General features: G+C 38.7%; 1 protein-coding gene across 1 annotated transcript in view; it reads right to left on the bottom strand.

Moving 5' to 3' along the window:
• Positions 1-720: 720 nt before the first annotated feature.
• The window catches only part of PWP1 (PWP1 homolog, endonuclein), a 17499-nt gene continuing 1466 nt past the window's right edge, over positions 721-16753 (bottom strand). Inside the window, exons 2-14 of the mRNA XM_014307341.2 lie at positions 14804-14961; positions 14287-14372; positions 12608-12704; positions 10962-11072; positions 10070-10200; positions 9433-9503; positions 7233-7329; positions 6294-6355; positions 4470-4581; positions 3042-3132; positions 2551-2672; positions 2001-2106; positions 721-1272 (exon numbers count right to left, since the gene is read on the bottom strand). Coding sequence (XP_014162816.1) covers positions 1157-1272; positions 2001-2106; positions 2551-2672; positions 3042-3132; positions 4470-4581; positions 6294-6355; positions 7233-7329; positions 9433-9503; positions 10070-10200; positions 10962-11072; positions 12608-12704; positions 14287-14372; positions 14804-14961 — 1360 coding nt within the window. The 3' untranslated portion in view covers positions 721-1156. The remainder of the gene's footprint in view (positions 1273-2000; positions 2107-2550; positions 2673-3041; positions 3133-4469; positions 4582-6293; positions 6356-7232; positions 7330-9432; positions 9504-10069; positions 10201-10961; positions 11073-12607; positions 12705-14286; positions 14373-14803; positions 14962-16753) is intronic.

Here is a 16753-nt window from a genome sequence, read left to right as displayed (position 1 = left end):
GAGTTAGGGTGAAAAGCAGTGGGAAGAGCTTGGCAGCTGTGAGTATGATCCTACGGCTGCTTTAATACCCAGGGCAATTTGCAGCAGGAACACTCTACAGGCACCTTCAGTGTATGCAGAGAGCAAGCGCTCAGTGGAAGGTAAGAGCATCCATTGTGTTCATGAGGTAAAGCAGGTGGATGTTACATTATAAATGCAAGGAAATTTTGTGAGTCATATCCCTTGATTAGGTTCCTGATTCTGCAAACAAGGGGCTTAAGTTGGTGGTTAAACTGATACTTAAAATTTTCCTCTGTGCCATCAGGTGTCAGGCAGAAATGACTGAACAGAGTTAAGAACATAATAGAGGTTTTCACCAGTAACAGTGACCAGCTGGGATCCCAACCCCCACTATGTGTCTGGACAGCCTCTCATCCTCCTTGAGTAGCAGCTCCTTATTTTAGTTCAAATTCTCTTGAAATACATCTGGAGTGTGAAGAAAAAAACCCCAATCCTATGTGCAGTGTCACTGTATTTCAGGTGCTGTGGAACCTGGACAAAGAAACCCCTAGTCTTGGTGGGATAGAGCTGGGTTATTTCTGGTTTGATACTGGTGATATCTGTGTTAGAAATACATTCCAGGATTCTGCTTGGAGACTCCAACTTGTTGCCTGAGACCTACTCTTAAGATTTAAAAAGTTACATGGAAGATCTGTCAAAATCTGTAAACCTAGCCTCAAATTAAGGATAAATTATTTATTTACACTTGTAATTTAAGTCAATTCAGCTTTTGTTTATTTATTACGCAACTGTTGTATGAAATATTTTTCCTTACGCCCTTAGAAGGTAGAAGATAAAACTCTTTGCAGTATTCAACAAACTTCTGTGGTCACAGAATGCTCTTCTAGTGACCGTTCCATTTTATGTATCGGCTTTACATCAGCCCCTGTTTCAGGGATCATTATCTCAGGCTAAAGCAAGTAATTCAGTCTTTCAGAGCTGGTAATAGAGGCAGGAGCTTAGAGCTTAACCACACCACCACCTTTCTTTGGCTGAGATGAAGAACCCTGCAGATTGCAAGAGTCGTTTCCATGAACTCTCACTGAACAGGGGCAGTTGCAGAATACACATTAGTTGTAGTCCCATTAATTACTTTGACTTTTTGATGTTTGGTCCATCATGATTCCATTGCTGTCTCCAAATCACTGCTGCTTCTGCTGGCTGTGGAGCTGGAAGCCACAGAGTTTGCACTAGCCAGGATGAGCCTCTCTCTGTTTCCAAAAACTTCATTCACTGCAACACAAACGGAATTGCTTACATGTTACTCTCCCAGAGGAAAGAGGAGTACAGCAGGGACAGCCTGGTGAGCACCATGGAACAGAAATCCCAACCTGCTGTGCTTTCAAAGCTCTTCCCCTTAGCCCAAGTATGGAGTTGAACCTAAAGGTCAGAAAATTGCCTGCCTATGATACTTCAGTTACAAGTTCTGTTATTTTTCTTCCAGAGCATCTAGAGGTTTCTTCTACATAATTCTGTACCTAATTACTCTAAAACTGATGAGGTTTGAAGACCACATCATTAAGTTTGAATAATTTATTTCTGGTTTTAGTCTCTGGTTCCCAATAGGCTCTTAAAAGCCTTCTGCAAAAAAAAAAACATGCTGTTTAGTTACAGGTAGCTACAAGTGATCAAAACCAGTCCTCACTTTTCTTCCCATAAGTACTCAAAAAATATGATACCAAATCACATCAAGACTATCAAGAAAAAAAACAAAACATAGGTATTGTAAGAAATAAGGTATTACACATCAGCTGCAAGAACATAAATTATGTCAAGCAGTTCTCCAATTTAGAAAAAAACCCATGTTTTTTGAAGCTGAAAATGTGACCACACATACAGTCTTGGAGTATTTAAAAATACTAACCTATGGTTTTCTGTCAGAGTCACAATGCATTACTGAATACAAATACACCCTGCAAGCAAGGGGAGAACCACAACATTCAAAGAAATTAGAACATTACCTGCAGAGATCTTGCTTATGTCCCAAACACGCAGCCCTTCCCGCTCTCCTCCAAAGGCAAAGACAAACGGGAAGTCAGGGCAGCAAGCTGCACAGAACAAAACTCCCTGGCAGGGTGGGAGACAAAAAAAGATAATTTTTTTTTAAATCTTAAAATTAATTTGTCATCTGAAAATGCTTTCACCAAGCAAGTTTTAACAAATTTAATTAAGTTTCTGAAACTTCCTTCGTAAAAACATAAAATGAAAGTCAAGAGCTGCTAATTATAAACAGTTGTTCACATCTTTTTCTTGAATGTAGCAGATGCAAGCTGGAGCACCCATAGTTCTACTCAGAACATTGTATCTGGAATTTGGGACTCTAAGGCCTTAAAGCACTCTGCCAATTCCATATGGAATACTGCACTGTGATGAGAATGATTTACCCAGAATATGTTACTATTTTTCCCTATGAGATCTTAGGTAGAACAAGATTTAAACTAGACAGAAAAAGAAAAAGCAGACAGTTTATATATAAAACTTAGTAGAATCAATACATAAATATTACTATACCATTTTCATATCCCTGGAATGGACTAAACTTGGTCTGTCTCCCAGGATATCCCAAATTTTCACGTATTTGTCAGCAGATGATGTCACAAGGCACCCTTTGATCTGACTGCTTAGTTGAAGCCCTGGAAGATGAAGAGTGCAGCAGTGTGAGAGCAACAGGCAATCCCCATTTCACAGAGATTAGGATACATTTTGAAGTGAAGATACGAGAACAACCCCAATATGCCTCTCACACTAACTCCAGAACAAAGGAGCAGAACATTAGTGAAAGTTCCATGCTGCCACTTTAGTGAGGGCCAAGGGAACCATGCAGGCCTATTTTGCCTCCCAATCCCCTCAGCAGAGATTTGTTTCACATGCCTGCTACCATGATTAGCATGCACAACTTACTTGTTAAACAAAGAATCACTACACCTCAGTGCTATGGATTAAAGGCATCTTCCAGGTGTGCCTTGCCCACTTGGAACAAACAGGACACAAAGGCAATTTACCTGACACCTCTTCATCGTGAGCTTTCAGAGTAAACAGGGGCTTATCAGCGCGAGCATCCAGACAGTACACAAAGCCATCGTCCGTGCTTGCCTACGGAAACCACAGCATTCAAACAACAAACAGCCACCGTCACTCATCTGGGAAAAAACTGCCAGTGAAGTAACACCCACCCTCTGGTAAACCCCTCTGATCTGAGGTAGACACTGCTTCTCCCTAGGACATGTTACACTGTTCCCAGGCCTGCACCCCCAAAGTCAGGCTGCACCCAGCTGGTACCCCAGCTATTCTATGAACCTCAATTATGCTGCACCGATGACATGGAAGTTTTAATCCCATGCAAACGTCTTAAAGTGTATTTTGAAGAGATATGCCCCACTAAGTTTGGTCCTCAGGTCAGGCAATTAAATACAGAGCCTTCAGTCTCTTTACTGTCAGTTCAAAGTTTTGGAGCCATTAGTGGCTTTTGGAGCCATCAGTTTTTGTGATTACACCAGGAGAGATCCACATCATAAACCAACAGAGCTGAGCAGCCGCTTCTGTTGGCTGTATACACAAAGCAACAGAGAACTAGACAGCCATTGAGATAATAGGGAAGATTTGTTTTTAAATTCTGTTGCAAAGTTTTATTACGAAAGACTCAACAACACCAAGATATTTTTCCTTTATACTCAAGGTGGCTGTAGGTCTCTTCTCCCAGGTAATAAGCAATAGAACAACAGAAAAGTTGCACCAGGGGTAGTTTAGATTGGACATTAGCAAAAATGTCTTTACTGAAAGGGTTGTCAAGCACTGGCACAGGCTGGACAGGGAAGTGGTGGAATCCCCACCCCTGGAGGTATTTAAAGCCATGTCGATGAGGCACTAACAGACATGGTTTAGTGGTGGACTTAGCAGTGCTGGGTTAACATTTAAACTCCATCTCAGAGGACTTTTCCAACCTAAAGAAGTGGATCACTCCATACCAGCCAGGAGGACAGTGCCCTCTAGCGCTGACTTGAAACACTGAATTAATACTCAGGATCTTCGTTCTAATTAGCTATTTCTCAGCTGCAGTTCCTTCATTGCATGAAACACAACAGAAACTCTCTCTGCAAAGGAAAATGTATCCCAGCCACTGAACACTGCAACAACGTGACCAAGGCTGTCATCTCCAGAGTGAAAAAGCACCAGTGAAAAAGCAATAGCTTGTCTACTGTCGCAGTGAAGATACCAAGTAAGTAGCTGGTCTAGAGATACTTCTTGAAAAAACTACCTAAAAACATCCTCCCCCAGAGTGCATTATTATAATAAGCAGCACAAACTATCCAAATGTCCATCGGCTCCATTCTGATTCAGAAACATTATGAACAAAATAGGGTTCAGAAAATAGGTTAACACAGGTTAAATGACATGGCAACAACCAACCAGAACAGAAAAGCAGTTCTCACCAAGAAATGGCAAGGTGAGAAATGATTCCAAATTACTCTCTCAACCTGACCACTAAACCGCCACACTCGATGGCTGTCCTGGGGGTTTCTGCAGTCATACAGCACTGCTGATCTAGGAGATAAAGGGACAGGAAATAAAATAAAAAAAAAAAAATCAGGGCAGAACACTTCATTACATAGTTTGCTTTCTCACTGACATCTACAGATGCTCCATGTAAACTATAATTAAAAAATTAAATGGAAACAACTTCACTACTTAGTCTTCTAATTCAGTAACAGATTAAAATCTTGCAGATAAGCATAAGATTTTTCCATGTGCTTCGAAGTTTCATCTTGGTTACCAACAGCCTCTCTACAGAAACTAAGCAGAGCTTGAATTTACTCAATACATAAGATACTCATCACATAGCAGACCATAATTATGCAAATATATCACTTAATTACGAACAGACTTCAGTAAACTCAAGTAATGATGCATTAATTAGGAAATCATTTTGTCATACATATGCATACATTTTCAAATATGCTTAATAAAAAAGTAATCTCTAAAAATCCAACAATCTTAACAAATAGTTGGAGAAACAGTACTCCAGAAAGGAGAAAGAGTGGATGGCAGTCAATGGGTCCTCTGGGATTCTTTACAGGCACATGCTCAGCTGAGTGGCTGCAGAATCTGTCCCAACTCAAAAAGCTCCTGGGTGCAAATGCAAGGGAGGAGTGGTCATGTCAGTCCAGCATCATCTCACCACTATCAATATCCTCAGTGTAACCCACTCCCACTCTATCATATAATTAAAGAAGTGTGATGTAGGTTTCCCAGGTCTTTTAAAGGCACTTGACACAACAGTTTCTTTAAGTCTGATTTCCAGGTTATGAAGGCATTGCCCAATGCTCACTGAATTGCCTGTGGTCCTGCAAGGCTTTGTAGGAAAAATCCACAAGGGCACTCTCAGTTTCTGGATAACACAGTAGTTTAGAGGTGTCCATGTATCAAAGGGGCAGCTAAAAAGGGATCAGCAGCTAGTCACTGCTTGGACTTAATGCTTCCTTTTATCAAAGTCGAGAGGGAAAAGACAGAAGCAGCTTCCTAACAGCAAAAGGTCCTCCTCCAATACTTCAGCAGATGCAGCAAGAACAAATAGAAGCCAGAGAACTTAAAGGCTTGGCTAAAGATTGGCAAGTCTATAAATTATTTTAACATAAGGACAAAGTCTTAAAAGCAGAATAAAAACCTCAAAGTAGGAAAATCATGGTGATATAATAAAATTTGAAAGTTACTCCATTGAGATGGGAGAACAGAGAGGGAGTTTTTTGGCTGGCAGGACTGACAAGAACTGGCAGCCACAGAGTAGACCAAGTGTGCAGACACAAACCATTTCCCAGCATCTCCAGGCTGCAATCACAGGAGACAGCCCATTACTCTTAGGCTGTGCCTACAGAGGCTGGAAGGAGAGAACTGGGATTTTAAAGTCTCTCGTGCCTCCACCCTGGCCTTACTGGCTGGCAACACTTGGGCAAATTTTCACAGGAATAAACAGCGACACGTTCCCAATGAAGAAAATGCCATAAGGCCAAATTAAGAAATAAATTTGGTTTGGAGCAGGCACAGAAAATGTCAGTCCAGATGGTTAAAGCATTTGCTACCCCTGAAAAAGAGGTAAGGAAAACTACATCCTGGCCATATGCAAACCTGGCTTCCTTGCTGGAAAAAATAACATTACTCAAATTGGCAGAGTTATAAAAAAAATGAAAGAAAACACAAGACTTAAATGAATATGAATACCCTCCCCAGGTGCAACATGTGAAAACATGATCCTGACATACTTATCAAACGATCCAGAAACGAGGGTCTGAGTTTCAAACGGATGAAACTGCAATGTCTGGACCTAGATAATGGAAGATTTTATGTAACACATAAAATACAGGAACTTTCTTGGAACAAAGCACAACCATCCCAACCCCAAGCTAGCACACAGCCCTCCCCAAAAAACCCTCCCATTAAGCTTGCTGATACTCAGATTGCTCAACATCAGTGCAAGACACGTGCATTATTTCAAACACCCCCACCTGGTGAAAACAAGATGTTGTCCAATATAATCTGACTGAACAGAACCCCATACCCCCTTTCTGCCCTAGATATTAAAAAAAAAAAAAAAGCTGGAGGTAAAAGAATATCTGGTATCTGCTTCCAGTTTGGGGAAAAAATGCAGATGTTAACAAAAAATGAAAATCAGGAGTTTGTCAAGGGCAGTGACTTTGTTAGCAGCAAAATAAGGTTACAGCTATTAATAACTAACTTTTACATTTTAATTACTATGAGATTAATTCATTTCTGAAGTACCCATCACTACGGTATTTTAGTATCATTTATTTTAAACCTTTTCACCTAGAACAAACTGTAACTGACACTCATTGTTCCCTTAAGAGAGTTATAGTTTGACCTATGTTCAGACATCTATTTTTGTAGCTTATACCAGCACTATTATATTCCCCACCATTAGGGCCAATACACAAAAGGTATTTTAGAAACTGTTACAAAGCTTTTTTAACTTGTTTAAAGAAAAGTTAAATAACATTTTAAAAAGCAAATACAGTGCTGTTTGAAAAAGCGACTAATTAATAAACTAAAACAATTCTGCACAGATGTCAGAAAATTAGAGGATTGTTGTTCTGAGGGTTCACTACCAAGCAGCAAATGAAAAACTGCAGTTAACATTTTTCTCTGTATTCTACAGTGGAAGAAACACAGTAATTATTCCATACCTTGTCTGTATGCAATGTCAGGCTGGCTGCTGGCTTACCCACAGCCATGTCCCACAAAATCACTGTGTTGTCAGCAGAGGCACTTGCTAAAACATTCCTAATAATGGAACAAAAATTAGTTTTAAAATTCTTTCTACAGATACAAAGAAATAATGGTCAAAAATCCAAAATACACACAGTGCTCAATTCTGAGAACAAGTACACTGTGGTCTATAGATGATTCCTCTCAAGCCTGAGGGATAACTCCCTAAAGGCAATTCTAAGTTTTAAGTAAAGATTATAAATAGGCTATATTACATTACATTATAAAACACTTATAACAATGACAGCTCTGCTTCTATTTCCCCTGACATTACTTACAATACCATTTACTCAAAGATTTCTCAAACAAAACAAAGTAATAAAGGTGTTGAAGCACATTCTTTCCTTTGACATTGAATAGTATTTTTAAACACTACCTATGCTACTTTGTTCTGTTTGCATATTCATGCAGCCAAGAACCTGACAAACCTGTTTGTGAAATATTTTGCTCTTTAATATCTGTTTATATTCCTACTGAAGACACAACACTATATCCTTTGTAGACTGTTGAATATAACCACTAAAATTTCAGTTAGTTTACAGACCCCATAATTCAACTTGAATTTGACCAACTGTGTTAACAGCAATAAAAACAGCTTATAAGTTTTATCAGAAAAAACAAATCAAAACATCCCTAAATGCCAGTCAAGCACACACTACATTTCCTATAACTGCTTCATTGCTCTTAAAATCACATTTATTACCTCAATATGTTGTTTCTGATTGAAACTGTTCCCTGTCCCCTTTTTATATTAAGTGTTTCTGACTGAAAGAGTTAACATTCTCCTGGAAATGCTGTTTTCCCAAGCAATGTTACAAAGGAAAGTTAAGAAAATGCATAGTGAAGGCTGTAAGAACATTTTACAGTAACACCACTATGACCCACAGGCAGAAAGTTATTTGTGGAGAGTTGTCACAACATGCCTTGCTTAAAACAAAGAAATGACAATAAAACATTTTATATACAAGCTGCTCCAAGGAGTTCCTTGTTTTCTCCATAAGCTGCCCACTTCAGGGCTGGTTTCATTTCCTGAAATACCTACCAGTATCAATGAATTTGTAACTCAGCACATTACAGAATTATGCATTTCAAACTTAACTACTGAAGCCATAATTTTTTTTCATCCTTGTCTGCATTATCACCAGACTATTCCTAGGTACACGAAAGCTCCTCTTTTGTAAGAGTGATGGACTGATCACTGTCACACTGTGCATATGTGTCTAATTTAAGAACACTGTACATTAAGAGTGCAATTTATATACATTTATTGAGGTCTGTGTGGGTGTTTTCTTCATCAGTATCTAGATAAGAACACAGTACAAGGGAAGGCTCACACCTGCTCATCAGAATATTCAGAGTTGTCTGTGTACATGTTCAATGGCAGAGGCATTTATGACAGAAGAAAAAAAAATCAGCCTGTGTCTAATTGAAGCAGTTTCAAGACCCCTGCTGAGGATCCTCTGACAGATGAACTGTTAACAACAACCTAAGTAATAAAAAACCAGCAGCATCTTTACTTCAGTCGGCACATTGTCCTTGACCTCTGCCCCAGGATGGGCCCGTTTTGTGTTGCTTCTATAGCAGCACTTCATTTCTAGTTAACTCAGGCAATTTTCTCTGCCTAGAGGCCAGAGGCATTTCTGTAACTGAGCTATTAGGGCTTTTACACTCTCTTTCCTGTTCACAGTTCTGGGGCAAAAGCCAGAAGGAAAAAAAAACCAAAACAGAATAGCAAGGACTTTCTTCTATAAATCTACTTGTCTCTGTTGAAATGGTAGTTTAGGCCACTGGCAGACCAGCATAGCTCAGGGCAGCCCTTCTGCTTCTCCAGCTTGAACAAGTGAAATGTAGACAATTTATCAAATGGCTCACACCCACCTTTGCCCTGCCCTCATCTGGACAACCTGCAAATCAAAAATGACCTGCAGCAATATACAAGTATTAAAAAAAACATAAATCAAGAACTCTAGTTAAAAAAAAAACTTTAAAAAGGAGTGTATTTTTAAGAATGCATTCATTTCAGCAGTCCTTTCAAGTTTTTTGATTTTGTGTGAAAACTGTTCGCCTAATTGAGACTGCAATTTTCTAACACCCATTGTTATTCAAGTATTCTTTTACCTGCTTTGTTTATTCCATGAAAGATCAAGCACAGCATCAGTATGTCCTTCAGTCCCTTCTGAAGATAAACTCTGTGTACACACACAACATAAACAGACTTTTGAAAATTACAGCTTCAGTGCAAATCAAGCATTACTCCACATTAGGATGAATTCCCTAAAGCCTTCACAAACAGCTTCATATTAAATTACTCTCACTTGCTGCAACACAGCTTTTGAGAGAACTCTCTCTGCACCACCTGCACCCTGCCTCCTACCCCAGATCGCAGATTGCTCCAGCTGCTGGGTTTACAGAACTGGTTATTCCCTCCAGGCTAGTAAAAGAAATCTCATTATTTCCAGCTAATGTGCAACTTGTTCAGCTTCTTTCTAAACTCTCCTGGCAGTTGCCTCTCTCTCCTCCCAATTAACTGAGCTTGGGGCCTTGCAACTGCCAGTTCCTGCAACTTCCAATTTTAAATAGTTAAGATTCAAAGTTTACTGGGACACCACCCCACCCCTGTTCTGCTCTTAATTCCAGGCTTTAGTTATTTAGAGAACAATTAGCATTTTAAATATTGTAGGGAGGAAAAAAGAAGGCATTATCCCTGCAATAAATTTCCTCCATCCAACCAGGTAAACCTTTTTGCAACACTTACTTTCTTTCCTTTCTTTTTCTTCTTTTTCTCTCTCTTGCCTCCAAGAGAAAAGACTGGTTCCAAGGATTCCACTACATCAAGGTCCCAAATGTCAATGACTGGGGTCATGTTACCCACTGCAACGTAATTTCCTACAAACAAAAAACCAAATGCAACCACATTTATTTAGTTATGAAACAGTCTGTTTGGCAATCCAGCTGATCCTTATTTCTTTGGTTAAGTAAAATTTATGTGCCACAATCTTCTATTTGAATGCATTTATGTTTAAAACTGGCAAGGAGCTATTTAAAGATATCAGCTGACAGCAGATGTTGCCAGAAAAAAATTTACTTGCTCTCCTTCCCCTTCAGTACAAGTAACTGTTTAAACAAGCTGTATAAAGTTGCATGTTTTGTTTGTTTTTGAAAGGAAAAAAAACAAACAAAACTAAACCACATCCCTGTACTATGGAAGAAAAAATATGAGAAACACAGGAAAATGTTACTAAATACATAAATATATAAAATATATGTAAATTTTGCTGTGGCTTACATTTAATTAACTGCACTGGACATAAAGAAATTTAACAAAAGCAACCTTTTGTTTGCAAACAGAAAATAAAGCAGATTTTAGAGATTGCTCAGGTCTGCTGACAATAACTTAATTGTTTGCAATAAAATCAATATTTTTTAAAAGCATTTGTTACAGCAGCATTACTGAGATGACTGTATCACCAAGCAAAAATACCTGATATTAACATCTTGGTTATCTCAAGTCATTATTATCTTGACATTAACATTGATTTTATTTCTTTGTACTGCAGGAAGAATTTATTTAGTGACAACATTACACTTACACGCTTGTCAAGCAAAAATTCTTTAACTGGACACTGAGAGTATCCTTTGTAATTTACCTGTTGATTCATCTGGACTAGGATCAAAATTCAACCACTCCAGACTCAGAGGGTAAGCAGGCAAGATAATGTCATGATGGACATAAAATGAGTCCTCTTCATGATTATAAACTGAAAAATAATTAAAGTTATGCAAGATATCAGTGAAGAAGGAAAGCAAAAAACTATGAGCAGGTCACTTCTACAAAAGGCAGTTGTGGAAAAAACAAAATTCTCAAGGAGATTTAGAAGGAAAATTCACAGTCTTCAGAGTTTTACTGTAGAGGTTAGACCCTCTACAAATGTTGTACCTCACAGAATTACACAAAATAAACATTCTTCTGTACTTTAGATAAAGGTGTGACAAGTTCAGTCAAGGTTCAATACTTTTACTTTGTTTGTAAGATCTCTTCATAATATGTGCTCCATATCCAGCACTTTCTGCATCAGGATACATTCATTTTACAGGATTAGCAATCAAAAAAAAATTATTCCAGATGAAGTTGAAAGGGAAATCAAGGTAAAAAGACAAACTAGAGGAAGGTGAAGAGTCAGAAGTTACCTTTAGCAGATGGTAACTGAGATACAGGAAAAGTTTTGGTAAAGCAGCCATTTACTAAATACAAATTCACTGTAGCCAGCTATTTTTCTCATTATAATAAAATAACTTACCAATTGGACAGCAGAGAAAACCCATTAATTATTTTAATAACATCCTATCACGCACACAAAATCACAGTGCATATGACAGATGTTCAGATACTAACTGAAGTCTCCAGTTAACTAAGTTATCTTAGTAGTCAACTAAGACAAGGTTACCCAATTTTAGAAACTGCAGAAGCCTTTGCTATTGTTCTGTAAGTTTATATTGGGTATAAACTTACAGTTAATAAAATTTGTAAACATCTCCAGACATAGAAAATGCCACATGCTGGTATCTGAAGAGATGCTTTCACACATTTTGGTCTTGTTGGCTGCTTACAGTGAAATACTTTGCCTACAGAAACACAGACCACAGCACAAGTGGCCAGAAACATTCCCAAAAAGAACCACAGTAAGCAAAGATGATAATGTCAGCACGTTCAGTAGTATTTATTGGCTGCAACAGAAAAATTTTTACACAGCAGAAGTAAACCTATTTCTAGAACAAGCAGTATTCAGGCCCTATTAGGGATTATCTCTCCTAGACCATGATGATAAAGGTGCTGGTTCTTCTAATCCCAGCAGTGAAAAGCCCACTTAAAGAAGCAAGGAGAGGAGAAAGCTAAATAAAAAAAAATAAACAACAACAACAACCAAAAAAGAAAAAAAAAACACCAAAACAAACCACTAGAGGATGCTTGCAGGATATGGAAAGTAAGACTGGAATGAAGAGCATATGTTCAGAGAATAAAAATGCCATCGTATTTCCTAAAAGTTTTAAGAAATGAAATAAGGAAATTTCTTGCTATACAGCCTGAAAGAAGCAAGCTATTCTTTAAATAACAATAACTACATAGGAAATACTCTAGTCCTGAAAAGTAGCTAAAGCACCATGATACAGACAAGGACAAAACACAAGGCAGAGGCGGAGAAAAATCCTTCTCAAAACCAACCCACTCCCTTTTCAACACAGCCACACGGCACATGCTAGGCAAGACATTTCCTATGTTCACTATTTTACTCACCATGGACCTCCAAACTACAGCAGTCTTTATCAACTCTGCCACAAAGGACAAGATTGTCATTGGGTTTAATCAAAAAGTCCTCCTGTTCATATTGCTCCTAAACAGCAAAAAGAGAAGACGAGGTGTGTTGAGCAAAGCACACAAAAGCATGAAACTACACATGTTCAAAAGCTGGAATCAGTAATTTTGAACCCCAGCTGAAAATACTCAAAAATCACACCAATGCCCACACATCTAAAACCATGTTATGGCGCTGAACAGAGAAAAGCAAGAACCAGACCCAATTCTTGGGAGAGTGAATAGTCCTTAAATTAGATTGAAGGACTTTATGTGAACATAGGTGGGTTTGTAGAGGTGTTTAATTATCAAATATAATTAAACAATATATATTATCAATATACACATATTTCAAGGCTATCCTGATGAAGCTGATTGCTGAAAAGAAAATCATCAGGAGTCCACAAACAAAGGTGATTTCCCTTGTGCTCCTGTGCCTTGACCACTTATATAATATAACAGCATTTTACCCAATAAGAATGCTGCAGCTGCTTCTCACATCCACGAAATACTTCCACTGTCTACTTCCTGGAAAATATTTCCCAAGAAGTACTGCCAACAGCACTACCAGGCATTCAGCTGTACCAGAACAGATGTAACCTCTTATCTGATTTTCATTGTTACTGAGGAATGGAAGGAACTTGGGAATTTTTGTTGTGAAAAATTAAGAACTGTACAGAAGTCAACAATCTTACACAGAGTACCATCCTTCCCATCTTCAACACATACAATTCTTTGTGGACTTCTCATTGTAAGCTTTTGTTTTGTTTTTTTAATTCACTTCAAGCATACTTCAATATTTGAATTCTATCAAGTCCTGCAATTCTTTGAATTCACTTAAGGTCACGCAATACATAGTCTTCAACAGTTCCAGTAGTAAATATCAAATGACAACAGAAAATGCACATTGAAGAACTTTCAGAATTTGGGCAAGGAACTTGAGCATAGGAAGAAAAGCTTGCTCTTCTTTTGAGAAAAAAGGTGTTCATTTTCTGTATGTCTACAAACCCAGCTTCTACAAAGATGTTCCCCATCTGACTGGAAACTAACACAGCCAGAAGCAGCCAATGACACAGTACTATTTAGATAGATAGATAGATAGATAGATAGATAGATAGATAGATAGATAGATAGATAGATAGATAGATAGATATACATACGTATGTACATACACACACACACACACATATCTATACACAGAACACTGATATATTAGACGCCTTGCCTGACTCCAGAGTCCACCTCGGCCTGATTCCTTACACAAACTGGTGGAAGGTGCAAGAGTCTTGTAATCTGCGAAATTTTCTAATTTTGGCCACTAGCTGCCTGAGACTTGTTATTTTCTATGACCCACTAGGCAGGTGAAAAACCACTCCATGTACAGAAGTGCATGGTTTAAGTAAGGAGCCAGTTCACCTTAACCTCCCACTTAAATGCAAAAGGCACAGAAAGAAGGGACTGCACAAAGCAACCTTAAAATAAAAGAGCACCATCCAACCAAAACTCTGGCACACCTTTGAAAAAGGACTGCAAGCATTTAAACATCCCAAGGCAGAGTGGAAAATTTAAGTGATTTTAAAGTTTGTGCAGTTTAAGATAATTAAAACTTTTAAAGTACTCACAGTGGTTTTTAGAGTGATGTAAGGATCGTTTTCATTGCTCCCATATACTGCCAGAGCAGCCAAAGAGTCTCCAAGTTTTAAATCACCTAGATGGGAATTTCAGAACACTTTTTATACATGTCTGTAATGGGCAAAGTTAGAAACTCCTGTACCAATACCTGTATTACCTATACAGCAAAATATCAGGAGTGGGCTACATGAACTTCCAGGTTTCAAACATAAGCATCTTGGTAAAATAAACTGCTTAGTGCTTTCAGGGACTTCTGCTGCTCTGCTCCAGCACTACAGCAGCCAGAGTGACCTTTCCAACATGCACTTGATCTTAGTGTCATCAAGGGGGACACTGAACTGTTTCCCTCAATAAATGACTTCCCAAGATGGGACAAGCAAATCACTAAAACTGTGAATTTCTGAAACTTAACACAGTGTAGCCTTAGGATATTAAAGCGTTCAGTACAACAAGAAGTGGAAAGGTTCTTCACTTACACTGCACATCTGACACACAAATTTTTCTTACCCGTGTATTCCTCTGCATCATAATTGTCCAAATCATATTCATCCAGTTCATGATCAGACAGCTCTTCATTGTTTTGGGAAGACTTAGTGCTGCTGCCAGGCACGGGTGCATTTGTGTCACCTGCTGTCTGGCCCTCATCACTGCCACCAGCATCATCCCTGTGGAAAGATCACAGCCCTGAGAAACTGTGGCAGACACAAAGAACACTTCCAGGGGGCTGCTGGTGAGATTTCAGCACGCAGTCCCAGCTGCTCACATGGCTTTCAAGTCTTTATGCCAATAATTTCGAAATCCATTCACTCCTTCTAGAGCCTTTCCTAAAGTACAAGGCATCTGTAACTCTCAGGCTTTCAGAGGAAGTTTTCATGACAAAACATGGCATATATTTTCCTCAACAAGGTAAACTGTGTATGCAAGTCCCTTTCTCTTACATGTTTTTTGTGGATACAAAGCTCTCCACTTCTGTGTATTCCTTCCTTTCTTTTCCCCACTCAGAGGCATGGTCATGTGTGAGAATTCCCACATTTCTTCAAGCTTTTTAAGACCTAATTTCCTCATACTTCCAATACTTAAGCAAAGTAAAAATAACATAGATTAACATTCATTAGGTAAGGTCACACTGTGGATTCTTCTTATGGGGTAAACCATGCAACATCTAGAAAAATCATAAGTTTGTGGCATCAATTCTACATGCAAGGAATTCAGGAGAAGGAAATGCACACTAAGACTGTTTGAGAAGATATCAAACACCCAAGATGTCCCAATGGAGCATGTTCCAAAGAAACTCACCCCTGCTCAACATACTGTATTTCTGTCCTGCACACAAAATTCCCAAGCAACAATGAGCCAAGGCGGTTCTCAGATACAGCTTCTAAATTAAATATCAGAAACCTAATTTTCCTAATTTGTTCAGTAAAATAAACACCTCACATTAGCAACACAGCTAGAGACGAATAACAAGGCAATTAAATAAAATAACTAAATCCAAGTGTGATTTGTGATCTTTGGACAGGGAAAAAGTGAGGTGTTGCAACAAATTCTGCAAAGTACAACAAATTATAAATAGACCAGTTGTTTCAGATGGTCCATCCTGAAGCTTTATAGCATGCATAAAAAACAGCACCTCAAATCTTTCCATGCTTTTGAAATCGCAAGAGAAGGGAAATCACTCAGAAAACCAAAAGCTTACACATAGAAAGGAGGAACAAATAACTCCACAGAAAACAGAAACATTAAGCAGTTAAGAAATTAACACAATGTGAGAATCTTCCAAATGTTTAAGATTATTTTGGAACCATTAAATAACCAAAACCAGAAAAAACAGAATAAAATACATCCTGGGACAATACACTCTGTAGTGTATCAGTAGTGTCACTGATACATCCAACAGAAACACGGTGGACAATATTCATCAAACTATAAAAACTTTTTCTGCTACCTGTTGCATCTGTTCAACCACACACACTGTGGCACAACCACACACCCCACACAGCTGAAACACTCAGAAGCCTAAATCTATGAACAGATCTAACAGAAAATGGAATGAGACCTCAATCCCCCATTCTTTCTAGACAAAAGAAAGACATTTCTTTCTTGTCTTCTACTGTGTCTCCTAAATACGTCACTTCTTGCATTAGTTTTGTAAATACATCTTTCTTAGAAGCAGAGTGACAATACTTAACACAACTACATAACGAAGGGCTCTCAGTGCTGAGGGGAGAGCTGTGATGCCTCCAGTTTCACTGTGCAACATAAACACACCCCTGAGTGATGTTTTGCTTTTTTTACCAAAGCACGAATGCCCCGTCACTCTGATCTCCACTGTGCCCTCTCTGCCTAGACTGTCCTGTCCCACCCTCGGCATCCTTTTTCCCGGTCAGTTTGGGACTCCCGTCTCGGTTTGCCACACGTCCAAAGCAGCCACAGTTACAAACCCAGCGCCTTAATTCT

This window comes from Geospiza fortis, unplaced genomic scaffold (genome assembly GCF_000277835.1).
Source record: "Geospiza fortis unplaced genomic scaffold, GeoFor_1.0 scaffold173, whole genome shotgun sequence".
In the NCBI taxonomy this organism is placed as follows: domain Eukaryota; kingdom Metazoa; phylum Chordata; class Aves; order Passeriformes; family Thraupidae; genus Geospiza; species Geospiza fortis.
The sequence above is the reverse complement of the archived record's forward strand: the minus strand, read 5'-3'. Positions and strand labels throughout refer to the sequence as shown.